At 47.6% G+C, this 17,103-nt stretch overlaps 2 protein-coding genes across 2 annotated transcripts; both read right to left on the bottom strand.

The window, feature by feature from the left end:
- Positions 1 to 739: 739 nt before the first annotated feature.
- On the bottom strand, positions 740 to 9,199 carry H6S33_004342 (uncharacterized protein; the record flags this gene model as incomplete). Its single annotated transcript, XM_044835692.1, has 8 exons — positions 740 to 754; positions 814 to 1,988; positions 2,039 to 2,974; positions 3,028 to 5,572; positions 5,650 to 7,260; positions 7,368 to 8,726; positions 8,908 to 9,054; positions 9,146 to 9,199. 8 exons carry the CDS (start codon positions 9,197 to 9,199, stop codon positions 740 to 742), a joined length of 7,842 nt encoding a protein of 2,613 aa, XP_044691080.1.
- A 3,717-nt stretch (positions 9,200 to 12,916) lies between these two features.
- On the bottom strand, positions 12,917 to 16,460 carry H6S33_004341 (uncharacterized protein; the record flags this gene model as incomplete). The annotated part of the gene is made up of 5 exons (XM_044835691.1): positions 12,917 to 13,765; positions 13,821 to 15,575; positions 15,634 to 15,902; positions 16,064 to 16,232; positions 16,323 to 16,460. 5 exons carry the CDS (start codon positions 16,458 to 16,460, stop codon positions 12,917 to 12,919), a joined length of 3,180 nt encoding a protein of 1,059 aa, XP_044691079.1.
- Between the last annotated feature and the right edge of the window lie 643 nt (positions 16,461 to 17,103).

The raw sequence follows: 17,103 nt of genomic DNA, 5'->3' as shown, positions 1-17,103 counted from the left end.
TGTCCGGGGACGAGGTTATTATAACCTATGTATGTACCTGTATCTCTAGGACGCTATGACCTACCTATATATGTATGTAGTTTTATATAAACGAGCCCATGGAATTGGAAGATGCTGTGCATTTGGATACGTATTCTACCACAACACCCTCCCTAAACAGAGCAGACACTAAGTATAAACTTTCACTAAGTATATAGGTTTACGTAGCGGTGTCCTGACATGCTTCCTCGCGAGGGGTATTGATTTTGGGTTGAGAGTTAATTGGATGTGCATCACTATCTGGGACCTAGGTATTTACATTCTCGTGGCACCCGGAGTACGTCTTAGCCAACCAAAAATTACTTACATTTATGTACACACCTCGGCTTACTTTCCAGCTTTGTAATATCATTAAACTCATTAACCCCCCGCCATCGCCTCCTTCCCATCCCCATTCCATACCCGATTCGCTTTCGCAAAGAACGCCCCATGCTATGAAAAGGAAAGAAAGGCAGAAGAGAAAGAAAAAGAAAACGTACGATGAAAATTGGTGGGCAAAAGAAGGTACGTACAAATACAAATCAAAAAATCAAAAATAACAAAAAGGATAAAAATAACTCCAAGAAAGCCTAGATATAAAGATCAATTTTGCCATTCCTCCGCCAAGGCCGCCACTACCACCTCCACTGCTTACTTCATCCCCTCTTAGTTCATTTCTTTTGGTATCATTAGAATCATCAAGCCATCAACTTTCAGCCGATCATAATATAATCGACTAAATCCATTTAGTCAGTCTCAGTCCTAGCTTAAGAATCCCGGTAGAATGATACTCACCTCAATCAATTTGATAGTAAGCCCCGCACATCTCTTCTCGAGATCCTTTGTTGTTTTAAAGCTCGTCGAGAACCATATTCCACCCAGCCCCCATCTATCTAGGTACGTGGCAAGTGCCTCCTTTGAATCTCTTCTGTTTGCAAATCTCGGGTCGGCAGAGGTCACACACATGAGTGTGTTCGCTTCCTTGAGGAGCATTGGGCTGTGCGAAGTACTGAGTACGTCATCGAGGTGATCTAATAGATGATCATATAGCAGTAGAAGAACCTCGGGCCTACGTCTAGCCAGCATGGTAAAGATGGATAAAGTTTGCCGCTGGATGCTCTCCTCACAGGACCTGAAATCGATGACGCCCAAGACCCCAGTGAGGAGTAGGTTTTGCTCACTCATTCCGTCGAGGAGGGGTCCCAACTTATTGTAGCATTCCGCCTCGATAGTTTCATCTCCATCAAGAGCAATGCCAACAACCCAAAGAATCTCTTTCAACTCTACAATACTGGTGGCACGAGTGCAGACCATCGCCAAATACGGCGGAACAGGTATGTCAATACCCCACCTAACATTCTCTGGCGTGTTGGTAGCAACAACTTCCATAAACGTTGTCAGCGTACGGAGAGCAGCTGGTTTTGTCGATGGATCTTGGAGTCCTTTGGCGAGTGTTGCAGCAACGGCAATATGAAAAGAGTCTTGGTTGAATTGAAGACCGTATAATTCGTCGATGGCGTTGGTGGCTTCTTCAACGGTGGGCTTACCTAGGAGGAGAACGGAGACCATGCGGTTATTTTTGAATTCGCCCGATGCAGCAATTGTACGCAGAGTTGCCTCTAGAAGCGCAGCAGAACAGTTAAAGATCAGTCCAGATCCAACACGGACCAACGATATTGCTAGCCAGAAAAGTTGCAGGAGGTAACGGGATGATGGCGAGAGGTTCTCCATCATTTTTGTGAGACTCGTTACGATGCTGGTCAACATCTCGTTATCATTGCTTTCTTGGAGGAACCTTGCCAGTGAGTTTTTCAACGCAACAAGAACCTGGTAGAGAAGATCGTCATCGACATCCTCCCTCGCCAAACAGCCCATCACTGAGAATGCTCTTGACTGAATAGCCGGATTTGTCTGGAAGGCGGTACTCGCAACGAGACTCATCCATCGTGCTCTCCAGATATTTGCCATATCTACCATCCGTTAGAATCATTGCTATATCATATGCTAAGAGTCAACTCACCAATCGACGGTGCCGCGATCGACACTATTTCCAGCAACAAGTTCGTAATCTGCTCCATACTCGTAGCAGTCGTCGGCTCCGCTGTCCTTTGATCTTGAATCGTCACCTGATCCCTTGATGTTGGTCGATTTAAACTAAACAGCAAACATAATTTTGGGCCCGACAAGTTCGTAAGAATAGCCTTCAGCTCCGTCAACTTTACTTCCTCTAGGGGAAACGAAACGCATATCGAATGGATAGTGTTAACGAGCAAGCTGTGAACCGTTGAACGGACTAGGATTGACCCGCAGTTGACCACCATCGTGATAATATGGAACAGTTCAGGTAGATACATCTGTGCCTGAACCCTGCTGTCGAATGATATCGCAAGGCATACACGCAAGAGAACACAGATCTCGCTCCATACAACGTTATCAACCAGGTGGCGGGTTGGTCTTAGCGAGGACTTGGTAATTGCTTTTCGGATCCTCATGATTATCTTTCCCCTGATCGTTAGCGTGCCAAAGCTTGACGCGATAGACCCGATTGTTTCAGCCCCGTCAGTGCCAAAGCCGAAATTCAAGGCAGTTTTAACCATTTCATCTAAGAAGACGTCCAGTAATCCTTCGTCTTTGCTAATCACCGACCAAGCATTCTGCTGGAATGTCGTATACAGCCTTGGCTCTCGAACGGTGATATCAATCATTTTCCGAGCGATAGTAGCAAGTCTCTCCCTTCCGCGCTCGCTGTCATCACCACTCATGAGAACCTGAGAATATAGGTTTGACAGCCACGGAACCATATACAGAATATTGAGGGGCCGCTGTTGTGGAGGTGTCTTTTCCCAGCCAACAAAAAATTCTGACATAAAGTCGTATGTCAATTGTGGCTCGCTCGCAGCCAGTTTTTCACTCACTCCAACAATCAGGGCTACCGGGTCCATTGGGATACTCAGGCCTAGCGCGGTCAGTGATCAAAATATCAATCAAATCAAGAGCCTATATCTTTACCTTTCGCGCTCACAAATGGCCTATCCAGATTAAATCCAAACGTCTGGCATAACGCACACAACAAATTGTACGCCGCCAACCTCAGCGACTGATCAGAGCTCGCAATGTTCATTAAGCTAATATTCAATAATGTCCCCGGCACATCCTCTGGACGAATTGTGCGTTCGTTCGTCTTACTGGGCTTATTATCTTTACTATATTTAGCCTTGCTGGTCTTGAGCGTCTGAAGAATATCGTTTTTCCTCGGGCTTGTGAAATACATCGGAACCTTCCCGTTGTCCGTTTTAATCCCAAAAGCGTTCTCGTCGTCAGTGTAGAAGCTAGGGTTTGCTTCTTCAACATCGGTGAGTCTAAATATGTCGTTTACAGTTGCAAACATATGAAGTGCGGCAACAATCTCCTGTTTCGCTGTCGGCGTGATCTGAATATATTGGCTACCGACCTTGAAGACAACATCTATTTTCCCTCTAGTCTTGCTGAGCTTCGTGATGTGATGGAAAACATATCTAGAATCGCTCAAAAAGCTCATAGTCTCTTTCGGCAGGTGTAAACTCCCCAAATTAAAATGTTGCTGCAGTTCTGAGACGGAACCTAGCATGATAAAGTCGATATTGCTTGGATGCCAAGCATGAGTATCGTCTCGGACTGCATATCGGAGTTGCCGTCGGAAAAACTTGCGGTAAGCACTATTCATATTGTAGATGTAAGCGCGGCTATAATTCTTGATCATGTCTGGAGGCATCAATGAGTTGATTTTCTTATAGACCTGATCCGGGAGTTCGTTGCTCAGAGAGTAACAGGTTGCATCGATCAATACTGCAAAATTCTTGTGCCAGACCCTTGAGGCGATCTTGAGGAAGCAGTAGATGAGGAGATCTGGATCCATGGTACCGGCATTGATATTCCTGAGCACGAGGCAGATGACTGGAACATTATCTTTCGTCTCCCCGCCATCATACACAATCCTAGCGCTCAAAATACTCTCCACACTTCTCCCACTGTTCCTCAGCATAAAGTGTTGATATCTTGAATAAGCTGGTTGGATACTCCCAGAGACTGCTGGTCGTCCCCAACTAACATCCAGCGGTGGTGCGCCAAGGGTGCTGATTAAGCTTGAGAACTTCGTTATACTTAGTTGCAATCCTGTCGGCCCATCAAAGCTCTTATCCCCCTTTATCCTCGCTTTATGTTTCTCCTGGAAAATCAACTTCTGCCTCACAACCTCCCAGTGATCGTACAAAAACCTGTGCAACGCAACACTACTCCCAAAGTCAAAACTCTCTTGTGCAACAACGGCCTCAACTGTTTGTGGTGGGCTTGAGATCTCCCTTAGAAAGCTCGTAACAATCCAGATGTGTTGGGTTAGGAACTCGTTCAATGGGATCATGTACGGTTCCTTTGCCCCGAAAAGCACATTGTTCGCAAGGTTCTGTACAATCTTGGCGATAAGCAGTAAGCCTCTCCTCATCTCTTTGTTCGGAGATTTATTGATGAGGCCCTCGCTATCCGGTGCTACGATAGCCGGGCAAAAGAATCGAAGGAATATAAAGGCGCCAACAGCAGTAAACTTTGCTTCCGGGAACCGGTCAAAGACGCAGGAAGAGATTGTATGGCATATCCACCGGAAACTGTTCGGAATTTCTTTGGTACTCTTACAGATCTCATTAAGGAAGACCTTAGTGAGGTACTTCAGCTGCATCTCATTCTTCTGTATCTCCTCCGTGTTGCTAGTTCGTCCGGGGTCCAGCTCAAGTTCCAGATCATCGCTCGCTATGATCATCCTCTGCAAGACCTTTTGCAACACTTTCCGGAGGTAATCACTTCCCTTCCATTTAGCAAATACACTGAGCATTTTCGTTGCAACGCAATTCCTCCTCAGCAGCTCGCTTTCACTCTCAGTATTGGCAACTTCTTGCTCAATCAGCTCCTTCAATAATGTCAGTCCCAGTCCCCGGGAATCAAATATATTGAGCAGCGCAACACTGATTTCGTCCACCTCGCTGCTGGGGCACGAATCACAAAGTGCCAATGCAAATTGTAGATCGTTCACCAACAAATCGATCAACCGCTCATACTTTTCTCCAATTGCACTATCACCCAGCGTGCCAAATTCAGTACCTTGTGTGAGGATATTTGTGAGCACATGCATGAAAGCTGTTCTCATTTCCACATCATCATGGTAGCCAATTTCTAGAGAGAACTTGAGACCAACGTCCACGTTTGCGCTCAAAAGATTCGACAACGCCAGTATCGCAAGTTCCTGGAAACTGCTTGCATCGTCTTTCGCAAGGGAGACAGTCTGCATGTCACGTCTTTTATCGTCTCCTAGATTCGTAGAATCAAGGAGCGCCAAAAAGTTTGTGAAATACGAGCAAAACATCTGACTCCTTGCATCAACGACATCGGTATCGTTCGCCGTTTCCGAGGGTTGTAAGGGTAGTCGATGTAGCAGGTTTACTAGCGCTTTGAGACAAGCCCTATCGAGGTCCCTCTGCAGTCTGAAAAACTCGTCTTTGCGGATCCCCGAGCCCTGGTATACCTCACCCTGGTCACCCCATCAGTCACCGCCCTCCGCGTCATACCACCACGCCACAAAATCGCCACTAGTGGGAGGGAACTTACTTTCTGCATAGCACTCATCCACCCTACTAATATTTGCAGCAGATTGTTCCTCACTCTGATATCCTGCCTCAAGTTTACAATCTCTTTTTTCCTTGCAACCAGCTCCACAAGCTGGCACATCCGGATCTTCACCCTGAGTGCAGTATTATCCTCCTTTAAACTCCCCAGATACCTCGCCAGACTCAACGTTAGTGCTCCGAGGTCAACAGTAAGGAACATATCCTGTGAATCCTCCATCCTCTCCACAATCGTCTTCAACAGACTACATGCTTGCTCCGCAAATAATGTTCTGTTCTCGGTCTGTGTATCCTTCGTTGTTGGGTCGAAGATATAGTTAAACTCTACCTCCAAAGACCTAAAGAGTTGCAGATACAATCTCGGGTTGAGTTCTGTGCCTAGCACTTCTCGGATGTTTTCTCTGACAGAAACGAGTTTACAGAGTAGCAACTGCAAACACTGTTTCATGAATCTCTCCAACAAGCTCATCCCATCCCCGTCGCTCGCGAGTCTATCAATCCATCGTAGCCCAGACAAAGATGCATCATCTGCACGCCCATGATGTGGGAAATCTGCAATACAGCATCCCGCGACACTCGCTAGGAAACCACTGTAGTTGCGCCACTCCATGTGCATACGGTCGTCAAAGGAGCCAGTGTTTGAAAGAATATGCTTACACAAGCTCCGCCATCTAAGAAAGACCTGCTCCCACGCCATTAGGATTCCGGGCCCGGGCATCGACATTCTAGTAAGAAGTCTGCGCAACCGTTTCTGGAATGCGACAGGGCCGGTGATTCGGAATGTTTGGAGCGAGAGCTCGGAATAGACGGGGAAATTACGCATTACTGTGAGATTTGAGCGGGCGAGATCATCAGGGTTTTCGGTAAGACGACCTTCCTCGCAGAGGAGAGCGATAGCGTGAGTAGTAATTGAGCAGATATCAAGATCGCTGCTGCAAAGCAAGACAAGAAAAGATACCTCGAGCGAGACATTTGCAATTGTTCTCTCAGGGATGTCTGTAAATGCTTCTGTGAACTCCTTCCTACTACTGATGATACTAACCCTTGTCTCAAGATACCCATGCACCAACTCCAACATACTCTTCAACCCGGGATCCTGCGCATGAAAGTCCAATAACTTCTTACTCAGGCTCGCTACTACTGTACTCGTCGCCTTCCAAAAGAACGCCAATAAAGAAAGATTACCGTTTTGCCGCATTGTAACCTGGAATGCCTCGGTACTCAACAACCGTTTCGCAAATATGACTGCCGAGTTCCTCACAAACTCATCATCATCGCAGATCAGTCGTAGAATAGCGTTAATAATGCGGTCCCCTAGTTTCTCCCATTCTTGGTCCGTATCCCGAGGCTCGCTCTCTGAGGTTTGGCACGGAAGGTTCTCATACATTAGTAGAGGGCGGATTTTCAGCAACTCGAGAAGCTGGTAGAGGAGCTCGACGGAACCGATAGAGTCGGAAGATGAGTTATTATGGCGGGTTGCGCTATTGTCGGGTGAGCCATTGGGAGCTTTCCGCATGGCGGCAATAGTGATGAAGTATTCGCGAACTTCAGGGGCAATAGCACGATAAATAAGATTGTAATCTTCGGCGTTGCTCTAGGTTTCAGACATGAATTAGCACTCGCCCTCGATCACAGGTCATCACTCAACCCCACGTGGGGGACGAGGGTATCTAAGATATGAGAAAGGAATTGGAGACCAACCTGCGTAGCCAACACCGCAACTCCTGCAAAAACTGTGACTTTGAACCCCACGGGACTACTCCTATCTAAACATCTCGGTAGAAGTCCTTCCACTACGCTCTCCACGTTTAATCTTGCGCTACTAACAAACGCCTTGATCATGATATCCCGATCTACTGCGTCTCCATCCTTCTCTCTTCCGCCTGCTTCATCCTTGCCTCCATCCTTGCCATTAGTTCCGTTGAGGACACTCATTGCAGCTCCTCCCCACCCCTGTCTCTTGAATATTTCGTCCGTTATATCGTTCTGCACATCCAGTGCAAAACTCAGCAATGCACTCTCGCTCTCCGCCGGAAACAGTGCACCAGCCCGGCAAATGGTGATGAGACAAGACGCAGCAATATCTGAGCTCCTTGGCAATCTTAAAGACTGCCTTAAATTACTAAGGAACGCAACCTTCTTCGCAAAACTACCTCCCCGCTGCTCCCCCCGCATCTCAAGAACCCAAAATACATCAGGCAGCAGCAGAACCAGACTTGTCTGCAGAGGCCATAGGATACCCCGCCGCTTTGTGCCGTCCACGAGGCCGGTGGCAAGGTCAAATAGGATCTCGGCACCTCCTTCGAGACGGCGGTTTGCGACATGAAGATCGACAAATTCACCCGGTCGAGCGTCGATCCATCGCTGTATTGTTTCTGGCAGCAATGAAGCAAGGGTGTTCTGAGGTGCTTTCCTAAGTGGGAGAAAAGATCCACCAATCTCCTGGAGTAGAAGAGAGAGCTTTTTAGAGTTTAGGTGTAGATGCGATATGAATGATAGACTAGTCGCATCACTATCGTCTGCAGCTGTTGTCCGTAGAGTTTTCAATTTTATTGAAAAGGTGTGATATACTAGATTCCAGTTGCTCGCAGATAAGTATTCAATGACCTTGTAGGTTGCTCGTTCTAGCTCTGTTGGCTTCTTTGGTAGGCCGTCCAGCGGTGCCTCCACTTCCGATTCTCGGTCCCTGTTATCTCGATCTCGGTCCCTGTTTTCCCGATTGGTAGCTCTCGAATCACGGTGCGTGGATCCGGACATATTTGAACCCCTTTCCCGTCTAGTGTCTGTAGATGTCATGGTGTTGATAGTCATCACCATGCTATGAGCGTCGGTGTCCGCAGCCGGTGACGCTGTGAGTCGCATTAGTGAGTCCAAAACATATTTAGCTAGTGAATCGTCGAGAGGCGGTGGTTCGCGGTCACGGCGGCGTGATTTCCGCGGGTGTGTGGGATCGAGTGTGTCCCAATGGGCGGAGGTGCAGTCGGCGAGTATTTCAACGAGGTATGTCTGTGTAAGGAGAACCAGTTGCGGGCGGGAGCGGGGCGAGAAGTTTTCGTAGCCCTAGGTAGCAGCGATGAGTTACTTGTGGCATTGGGTGGGGGGAATATGTGCAGCAGATTAGGAGTAATATATGGGACATGCGGGGAGGTGGGGGTAGATGAGGAGATGAGATGGGGTCCCGACGAAATGGAAATTCCGGGGAAATAAGAAATGGACATGAATGAATGGAGAAGGGACATACCCTTGACACAATCTCCAACTGCTTCGAGATGCAATCGACGAGTATATCAATCTGGCTGCGCGCCAGCTCAATCAACGTCCCCCTCGTCAGCGCGACCAGATCATCGCGTCTAACATCATTCAGATCATCGCCAGTCCGATTCGGGAGCTACAGAGTTCCCCATCAATCATCAGCCCTGATTAAGAAGAACGGAAGGAGATAAGGCGTGGGGAAAATATAAACGGGCGCTATGGCTCACCCTCGACGAAAGCCGCTCCAGGAGAGTCTGCACCAGCTTCCTGTCCCCATCCATGGAAGGGGAAGAGAGTGTTATATCGTGGGGGGCGGTGAGAATGGAATCGCGGGGGGTACGGGTGGTGGGCGGCAGGTTTGGTTGGGAGATTGTCGCAGGAAAAAACAATGATAATATTACAAGACACGTTCGTCCTGGGGGGAGCTACGGACGGTTCTTTCCCCGGTAACTTCCTGCAAAGGTGGGAAGGAGGTTGTGGGAGATACTCGGTGAATGGGTGAGTGATATGGAAGGTAATGTAGGTAGTAGGAAGAGTAGTTAGTAGTAGGTAGTAGAGCAGTTAGGTAGGTGATGGGACAGAATGCGGGTTTTCTGGTCGGGGGGCCGGGATGGGTTGGCTGGGAGGTAGAGTAAGGTTAGAGAGGGAAGGAACGAGCGATCTTCTACCTAACTACTAAGTACCTGGAGAGGAGGGGAGGAGGTTTTTACTTGAATTGCAATAATTACATGCAAAGCCGGTGAGCTGATTGTAATAACGAACGGGGGTTTAACTACAGACACCTAGCTATTGCGCACATCCAACCCTAACCCCACACTCTTTTTTTTCTCTGTAGGCGGGCGGGCGGACCTGAAAAGAAAGAAGGAAATTGGATCGGAGCGATAGAGTAGGCAAGCAGGGCTTTTCGGCCACTCGGTTGGGGTGAGCCTGGACCTGGGATGGGAGGGAGAGCGAGAGGGAGGGGGGGTATGCCGAGGTGTGGCGGGGTGTAGAGCACCGCTTTGGTGAATTGAACGACTGTGCGCTGCATTTCTAGATCCGCCCTTTTCACTCTTATGTGTGTTCGCCTAGAAGCAGTAACTTGCTGTGTGTGAAGAGTAGGATCGATCTGTATCGCTGGACTAGTCTCATCTCCTCTGCCTCCTCTTCCTCTTCTCCTCTCCTCCTGATCGTCAAGGACAAGTGACGTTTGCGATATAGCAAGGAAATTAATCTCCCCTTAAGCAAAACACTTGACTGAAACACAGCACCATCACCGAGTACGCACTGTCATTAACCTTGATGCGCGCGCCTATCACGTGACGGACATACATCTAGACATCCTTGGCGCTGTGAGCGGACCTTGAAGGCGTCATTCTGCTGTATGTCGCTAATGCTTGGGATAGACATGCATCGCCATTTGAGGTTTGCATAACAAGCAGTAAGACCTTTGCGAGCTTTACATGAGGCCTTTCCTTTCATGAGCTGGATCCGGCAGGGCTGGTTGAAAACGAAATGAGGTAAACATTGAATGTCTAGGGGAAACACTAGCTAACATAGGTACCTCCCTGACACCTAATTTAGGGTTATCATTGTTGCCACAGAGCTACATACACATCAACAGAATCAAAATAGATCCGGCAGGTGGTTGTCGACAGAAATCCCGAAATGATGAGTTTCAGTACACATGCACAGAATGTTCATGATAAACATTTATAGTGGTTACATACATGTACGTATGGTGGTTCTGAATTCGTGGGACGCTTTCACGGTTCATTGCAATACTGTGCATTTCTAGGGATATAAGTCCCAGCTGAAAGGGGGAAACTGTGTCACTAAAATTCGCGGGCTCAAAACGTTTGGCTGAACTCTATTTTAGAAGCAGGTTGTGTGGAATTTGCGGCCTGAATACTAAAAACGAGTGATTATATGTGATGGCGATTCTCGATGAGTGGAGAAAAGCACTCAATGATGTCTTCCCCTCTTACGAGGTCACTACACGCTGTTATAAAACGCTGGCTGCCAGCTTGGCACATCTTTATTGAATGGCATTAAGCACAATTTTAACTGCTGCATGCGGCTTAACTATGCCCTAACGAACAGGGGTCATAGTTCGGCCAGAGGGCTTAAGAAACTGCGGAGTAGTCTGTACTAGGGACACATCGGTGCCTTTCGATTGTACCGCTCTCAAGCTAGGGGCGGATATCAGTATGAGGCCAGAATGCAGCATTACAGGTAGTCGCAGAGTGTGGACATCTGAAAATCGTCGAGCTTCTACTTTTACGTTATAACCCTCAGACACTGTCATATTCAGTCAAGAAGTAATCGATACTAACAATCCATTCGAACCGGCCAAACTTGGAAAGTAAGACCATCTATTTGAATATCTCTTGTTTAGAGGGTTAATCGAAAAACACGAGCCTACCACAAACTATGATATATGACTAATAAGGATTATTTCAACCTATATGTACCTACCTGATTAGATCTATCCACAAAATATCAACTGATAACTAAACCTTTGCTCTAATCCTGAACGAAGTGAAGGGTTATGGGGTAAGAGCTTATCGCTCTCTGATTGGCTACTCGATCTGGATCAACAACCCTAACCTATACTAACATATCAATATTCTAAATAATCAGATTAATATGAGGCTACGTAGCTGCCTATTCTTACGAGCTAGGAGGAACTCGTCTAGAAACAAATTCAGGCTTTTGTTCAGGGCATACATACGACTGCCTCCGTAGGATAGGGTCGAAGCCCAGGGGCGTCGTGCCTAGTAAACTGTCAATCCTTACCAATGGTGATTAAATTAAACCTTTACTCCAGTACACGTCTAAGTTCGCGTATAGCTGTAGACTCACTTGATAGGATTTTCAGCTGAATATTTAAGAGGTTTAGGGTGTAGCCCATCATTTAACCTGGCTCAAGCTTCGGGCCTAAATTTCGAGCTCACCCAGTCCGAGCCGACTATAGCTAACCACGAAGCTACTACTCACCATTGATTAGAATATAATGAGTTATGGTTTCTGAGAAGGTTAAATATTCGGGATATTAGAGATTTTCATTTTTTTAATGATTTGTCTTGGAGGCATTCATGGAGGTCCTTGAAGGGGTTTCTACGTAGGTATAGTACGAAAAAACGGGGTGAAATTAGTACTGTATGACTACGGGATTTAGTGAATAATACGGAATTAAACAGGCATTACAAAAAGGATACTGTAGTAATACCGTATTCTTGCTGAATTACTAGCGCATTAACGGGAATAACTAGCGAATCCATACCCTTTTTGGTATTGTATTTTCTCCAAATTGAGGTTAGAACTACAGGTCGTCTAGTGGCCGTCTATGAGCTGGTTTGAACCAGTAGTCAATGATCAAAATAACAAGGTATTTACCGCCAAGTGCTATGAGCGGGGGTTGATAGATGGGTAAATGGTCATATAGTCACCATGCAAAAATGATTATGGTTCATAATTCTCTCAATTACAGCAGGTTTCATAATACTACATGTAGGCCTAGGCGATTTTCTCGCTCTCAGTATGATTCTCAAAAGATGGCCTATCCGGGCAATTGAAATTACCTTTTCAGGCAATCACTTGAAAATCTTAAACTCTGATTTCCTAAGCAGGCTATTATTTTAAGGTTTGAAGAATTACACTGTATGTGTGTGAAAGTTAGTCGAGCCTAGTATTATGAAACCTGCTGTAATCAGGACAGTTTCCACGATTCTACATACCCAGATTGATGATATGTGTCCTACCTAAGCCATATCCATGTGTTACAACTACTTACGTAATACTCTTTCAGGCAACCAATTAATGTCATGTTCATACCTTCGAAAGATTTAATTCAGTACTGTGACCAATCCAGGTGAAATGAGTTATTCGTTAGGGCCTATCTCATAAAACTAAACGTCCATCCTAAACCTACAAAATTCAAGAAAGAAAATGAAAATTTTCAAGAAAATTAGAGTATGTCCCCAATCTAACTATTTAGTACATGCCATCATTTCGTCTCATCTCTGGTACCCCTGCTGGTAGCCTCTACCACTACCACCACCCTGATACCCGCCTCTATTCCCACCGCTTCCCCTCCAAATACCAGCGTTGCCGCCGTCTCTATCGCCGTGGCTTCCACCGCCGCCACCCCTTCTATCGTTTCCGCCAGGCCTATACCTGTCGTCACCCCTTGATTGATGGCCGTATCCGCCACCACCATTGTTACCGCCTGAGTATCCTCCGCCCCGACCATAACTAAACCCAGTCCCTGGGGGCGGCGGGGGAGGCGCATATCCCCCAGGCCCACCAAGCGGGTTATTACGCCAGCTCATGGGCGGTGGCCCGCCTGCCATTGGGGGAGCTCCAGGTGGAGCCCAACTATTATTACCACCCCATGTTCCTGGCGGCGGCGGTGGTGGAGGTGCCGACCATGTCCCGGCACCATAGCTAGGTGGACCCCCTCCACCTCCTCTGTCACTTCTGAAGCTTCCCTGATGGTTATTGCCATAGTCGCCTCCACCGCCTCCACCGCCTCCGCCGCGGCCGCGGCCACGCCCAGAGTTATTGCGGTAAAGCTGTGCGCCGCCATAGCTACGACCGCCGTTAGTGGAGCGGCGTTTCACCTCCTCTTGTTCTGCACGGGTGAGGACAGGTTCATTGAACTTTACACCGCGGAGAATCTGAGATTTGTGGACATGCTTGGACTTGGAGAATTCGAAGAAAAGCGACATGCTGCGATCGTCGGTGATTTCAGGCATTTCTCCAGTTCTCAGGGGGTAGGGGAGTGTGGAACGGGGGATATAGGCGGGGTCTTTGCTGACGGTGCCGGAGAGACCTTGGGATTTATGTGGGTTAATGGTGTATTTCTGTCCTTGGTTAGTGAATGGTGATTTAAAAGTGGTGCTGTGAGAGAACACATACGGTAACATCCTGCCTCTTACTATAGAACTTTGCCGCGACATCGTCGTAGAGTTCATTAGTGTCCGCAACAAACAATACATCGTGACCCATGGCGTTCCTTCCCGCATCCTCCTTGCTCAGCAAAGGGTAAATCTTCTGCGCCGCATCTAGCAATCTCTTCTCATCGATGAACGGCAGCAGTGCAACACCCTGCCAAGCGAACTTCTTTCCATTAAGATCGATTGGGAAGCTTTCCGGGTAGAAGTCGATAATCTCGGAGTCCTCGTCGGTCATGAGCTTCTGGAACGGCTCAGGAAGATTTACTTTACTGGCAGCTGGGAGAACTCCCATGAGCTGCTCAAAGGGTTTGAACGGAGTCCCACGCTCAAATTTTATGTCGAGACTACTGAGGTCCTTAAAGTCTTGGGCAAACGGGGCATAGTGATATGGGTAGTACCAGTTCCACGATGGACAGCCTTGAAAGTAGTATAGGAGAACCCAGCAGAGACCCTCAACGTAAGCATCTGCGACCTTTTTGCGAAACGCATAATCGTCGGGGGAAACACCGAATTTTTGCTCATAATATCTATCTTGGTATCCATTTTCCCACAGACGCACAGTGTCAGGCGGCATCTCACCATCAGCGGGAGTTGGGGGAGTAGCGGGCGCAACTTCGTCGGCCTTCCGCTTATGAGCGACTGGGGAAGCCACTTCTGTTGAGGATTCAACGGGCATCTCCTCCTCAACCTCAGCAGCATTAACAGGAGTTTCTACTGGGGCTTCGGCGGATCCTCCACCCATGAGTTGGGCTTTAAGCGCCTGTGCGGCGCTCTTATTCTCCAGGTTTGCCTTTCTAATGTTCTCCCTGTTCATGACCATGTCGTAATTCATCTTTCTCGTGTCCTTCGTGATATCGCCTGGCTTGAATAACGGGATCATAGGCGGCGGGGCCGAGTCGGGCTGCCCGCGACCCCTTCCTCTACCTCTACCAGCGCCTTGTGGCGAATCTGATGGGGAGTCGTTTCCTCCAAAACCACCTCTTCCACCTCGGCCCCCTCTACCACCGCCAGCCTCGTTCAATCTCCTCCTCTTTGCACCTTCCTCGCGACGTTCATCAACCTTCCTTCTGTTCCTAAAAATAGCATCCTCCTGCTTCGCAAGGCCGTCAAGAATGAACTGAACATTCTTTAACTCAACGCTACCGTCTTTCGTTACATACCCACCCATCACAGGAAGGTTATCTCTCCAGACAGCCATCAGAGTATCGATTCCATTCTCTCTAATCTCCAAACTCGGAAGATGTGGCAAGAAATCGTTACCGACAAAGAAGCACATAAACACCCAATCATCAATAGCGCGTTCAAGATCAAATTTAAATCCCTGCCCGGGCACCTGAAGTTCTACCTCCAGATACTCCCGGAGGATACCAACATGCAGCCATACAAATGGCTTTACGGACGGAGCATGTGACTTCTCGTCGAACTCGCCCTGTTTTTCCTTCGCCTTTCCGGTACATTCTTCTGCACGGTGGCCCTTTTGACTGCAGATCTTGCAAGTCTTGGCGCGAGCCTCCTGTGCGAAGACATCTTCACGGAGAACGCGGAAGTGAGGCTCATGGGTGCCAAGACCCAACATGATGAGATCGGCATCGAGCCCGTAGATCACATGACGAGTATTAGGATCATGGTCAGGCGAGGCACGCTGGGAACGAACAAATTCCATGATCTTGTGTTCACCTTCTCCAGGAACAGTGGAGTCGGAAATGATCACTTTCATCTAATAATATCATTGGTTAGTTGGATATTATGACGGGAAAATAGAGTGTTTGCTTTACTTTAGCCCAGGCAGGGTCGGTATTGAGCTTATACGCAATCCAATACTTAATTGATGCCGCAAGAATATCCATAAAAGGAGTTCCGGGAGTTATAGCATTACTATCCCAGACTTTCTTATCCTTAAGCGAGTCGTCGACCTTACTGCCTCTCTTCTCCTCGAGCATCCTGATAAACTCTGCGGTATCGGCCTCCTTCTCCTTCGCCTCTTTTGCGGACCTAAATCTTCTTGAACGTTGTTGATTCATCTTTGCACGTGGCGCGACACCGTCTAGAAATCCGAGGTTAGCTCAAAATCGGACAACAATCATGGACAAAACAATGAAAAATAAAAGAGTTTCTTCGGAGAAACTCCTTGATCTCCCGAAGTAAGTATTGATTGGTTTTGGCAAGTGCCCTTAACGGCCTGGCTCGCGCGAACGTTAAACATACCAACAGCGATCATGAGAAGCTTGCGAGGCCTCACCATGTTCACAACTCTCTCAGTGTACTTGAACACTTCCAACATCATTTCCTCCTCCGTCTCCGGAGGAGCCCCGTCTTCGGGGTGGGAACACGGATGCACAATCCCGTTCATGTCGAGGTAGAGATTATCAAACTCCTGGTTGTAGAACGACCAGTTAGTAACGCGATTTTCAAAGAATTGCACACGGATTAACACGTGCGCCACTCAGCTCTAAAGAGGGCTTACTTCGCCATTAGGATTTGGTTTAGTAGTGTCGACCGGAATGATCTGACCATCTACTTCTTGTGGTTGATCTTCAATAACCGAAGAGACAATCTTCGGGTACTTGTTGGTGAGCCATCTAAAAAGCGCTGGGACACCCATCGCGAGCTGGTCTCGTTATCGGGGGTGGAAAGCAGGGGGCGATTATGGAAGAGTAGTGTGATAGTAAGCACCGGTAAAGGAGTGACGAAAGTGACTTTGACTCGGATTTCTGGGGGAAGTAGGTGGTTTTTGTACCTGAACGCTTGCGACGGTCCTGTGTTGCTGGATGGTGTTGAGTCTCTGAAGTCGATCTTAGTTGTCGCCGACCAGAAGAAAACTGAAATAGTATTAGCGTCAAGGTATTGTACTTTAGGAATAGTAGGTCTTGGCAGATGACATCTTATTTCTCGGCACAGCCTGAGTAGCGTACTGTAAACTACGCATTTCCCGGGATACATGAGTATGGGTTCAATACATTGATACCGTACGACAGAAGGGATACTTAATCTCGCTAACTACATGTACATGTAGGCACTTAAATGTATGTATCCCGTCCTACGAAGTCACTCGAAAGATCGAACACCACGTTTCCACCAGAATGTATTCGAAATCATATGCAGCTGACTAATATAAGTTCTAGTGTACCTATCCCTTAAGCCGTCAGGACCGATTTCAATCCTGTTACTCAAACCCGGCGCGGGGTGGTGATAGATCACCTCATGATCACTTCTCTGCGATGTTTATTATATCACGACTTCCGCAT

The sequence above is a fragment of the Morchella sextelata genome (genome assembly GCF_020137385.1).
Source record: "Morchella sextelata strain SCLS chromosome Unknown scls_17, whole genome shotgun sequence".
Lineage (NCBI taxonomy): Eukaryota > Fungi > Ascomycota > Pezizomycetes > Pezizales > Morchellaceae > Morchella > Morchella sextelata.
The sequence above is the reverse complement of the archived record's forward strand: the minus strand, read 5'-3'. Positions and strand labels throughout refer to the sequence as shown.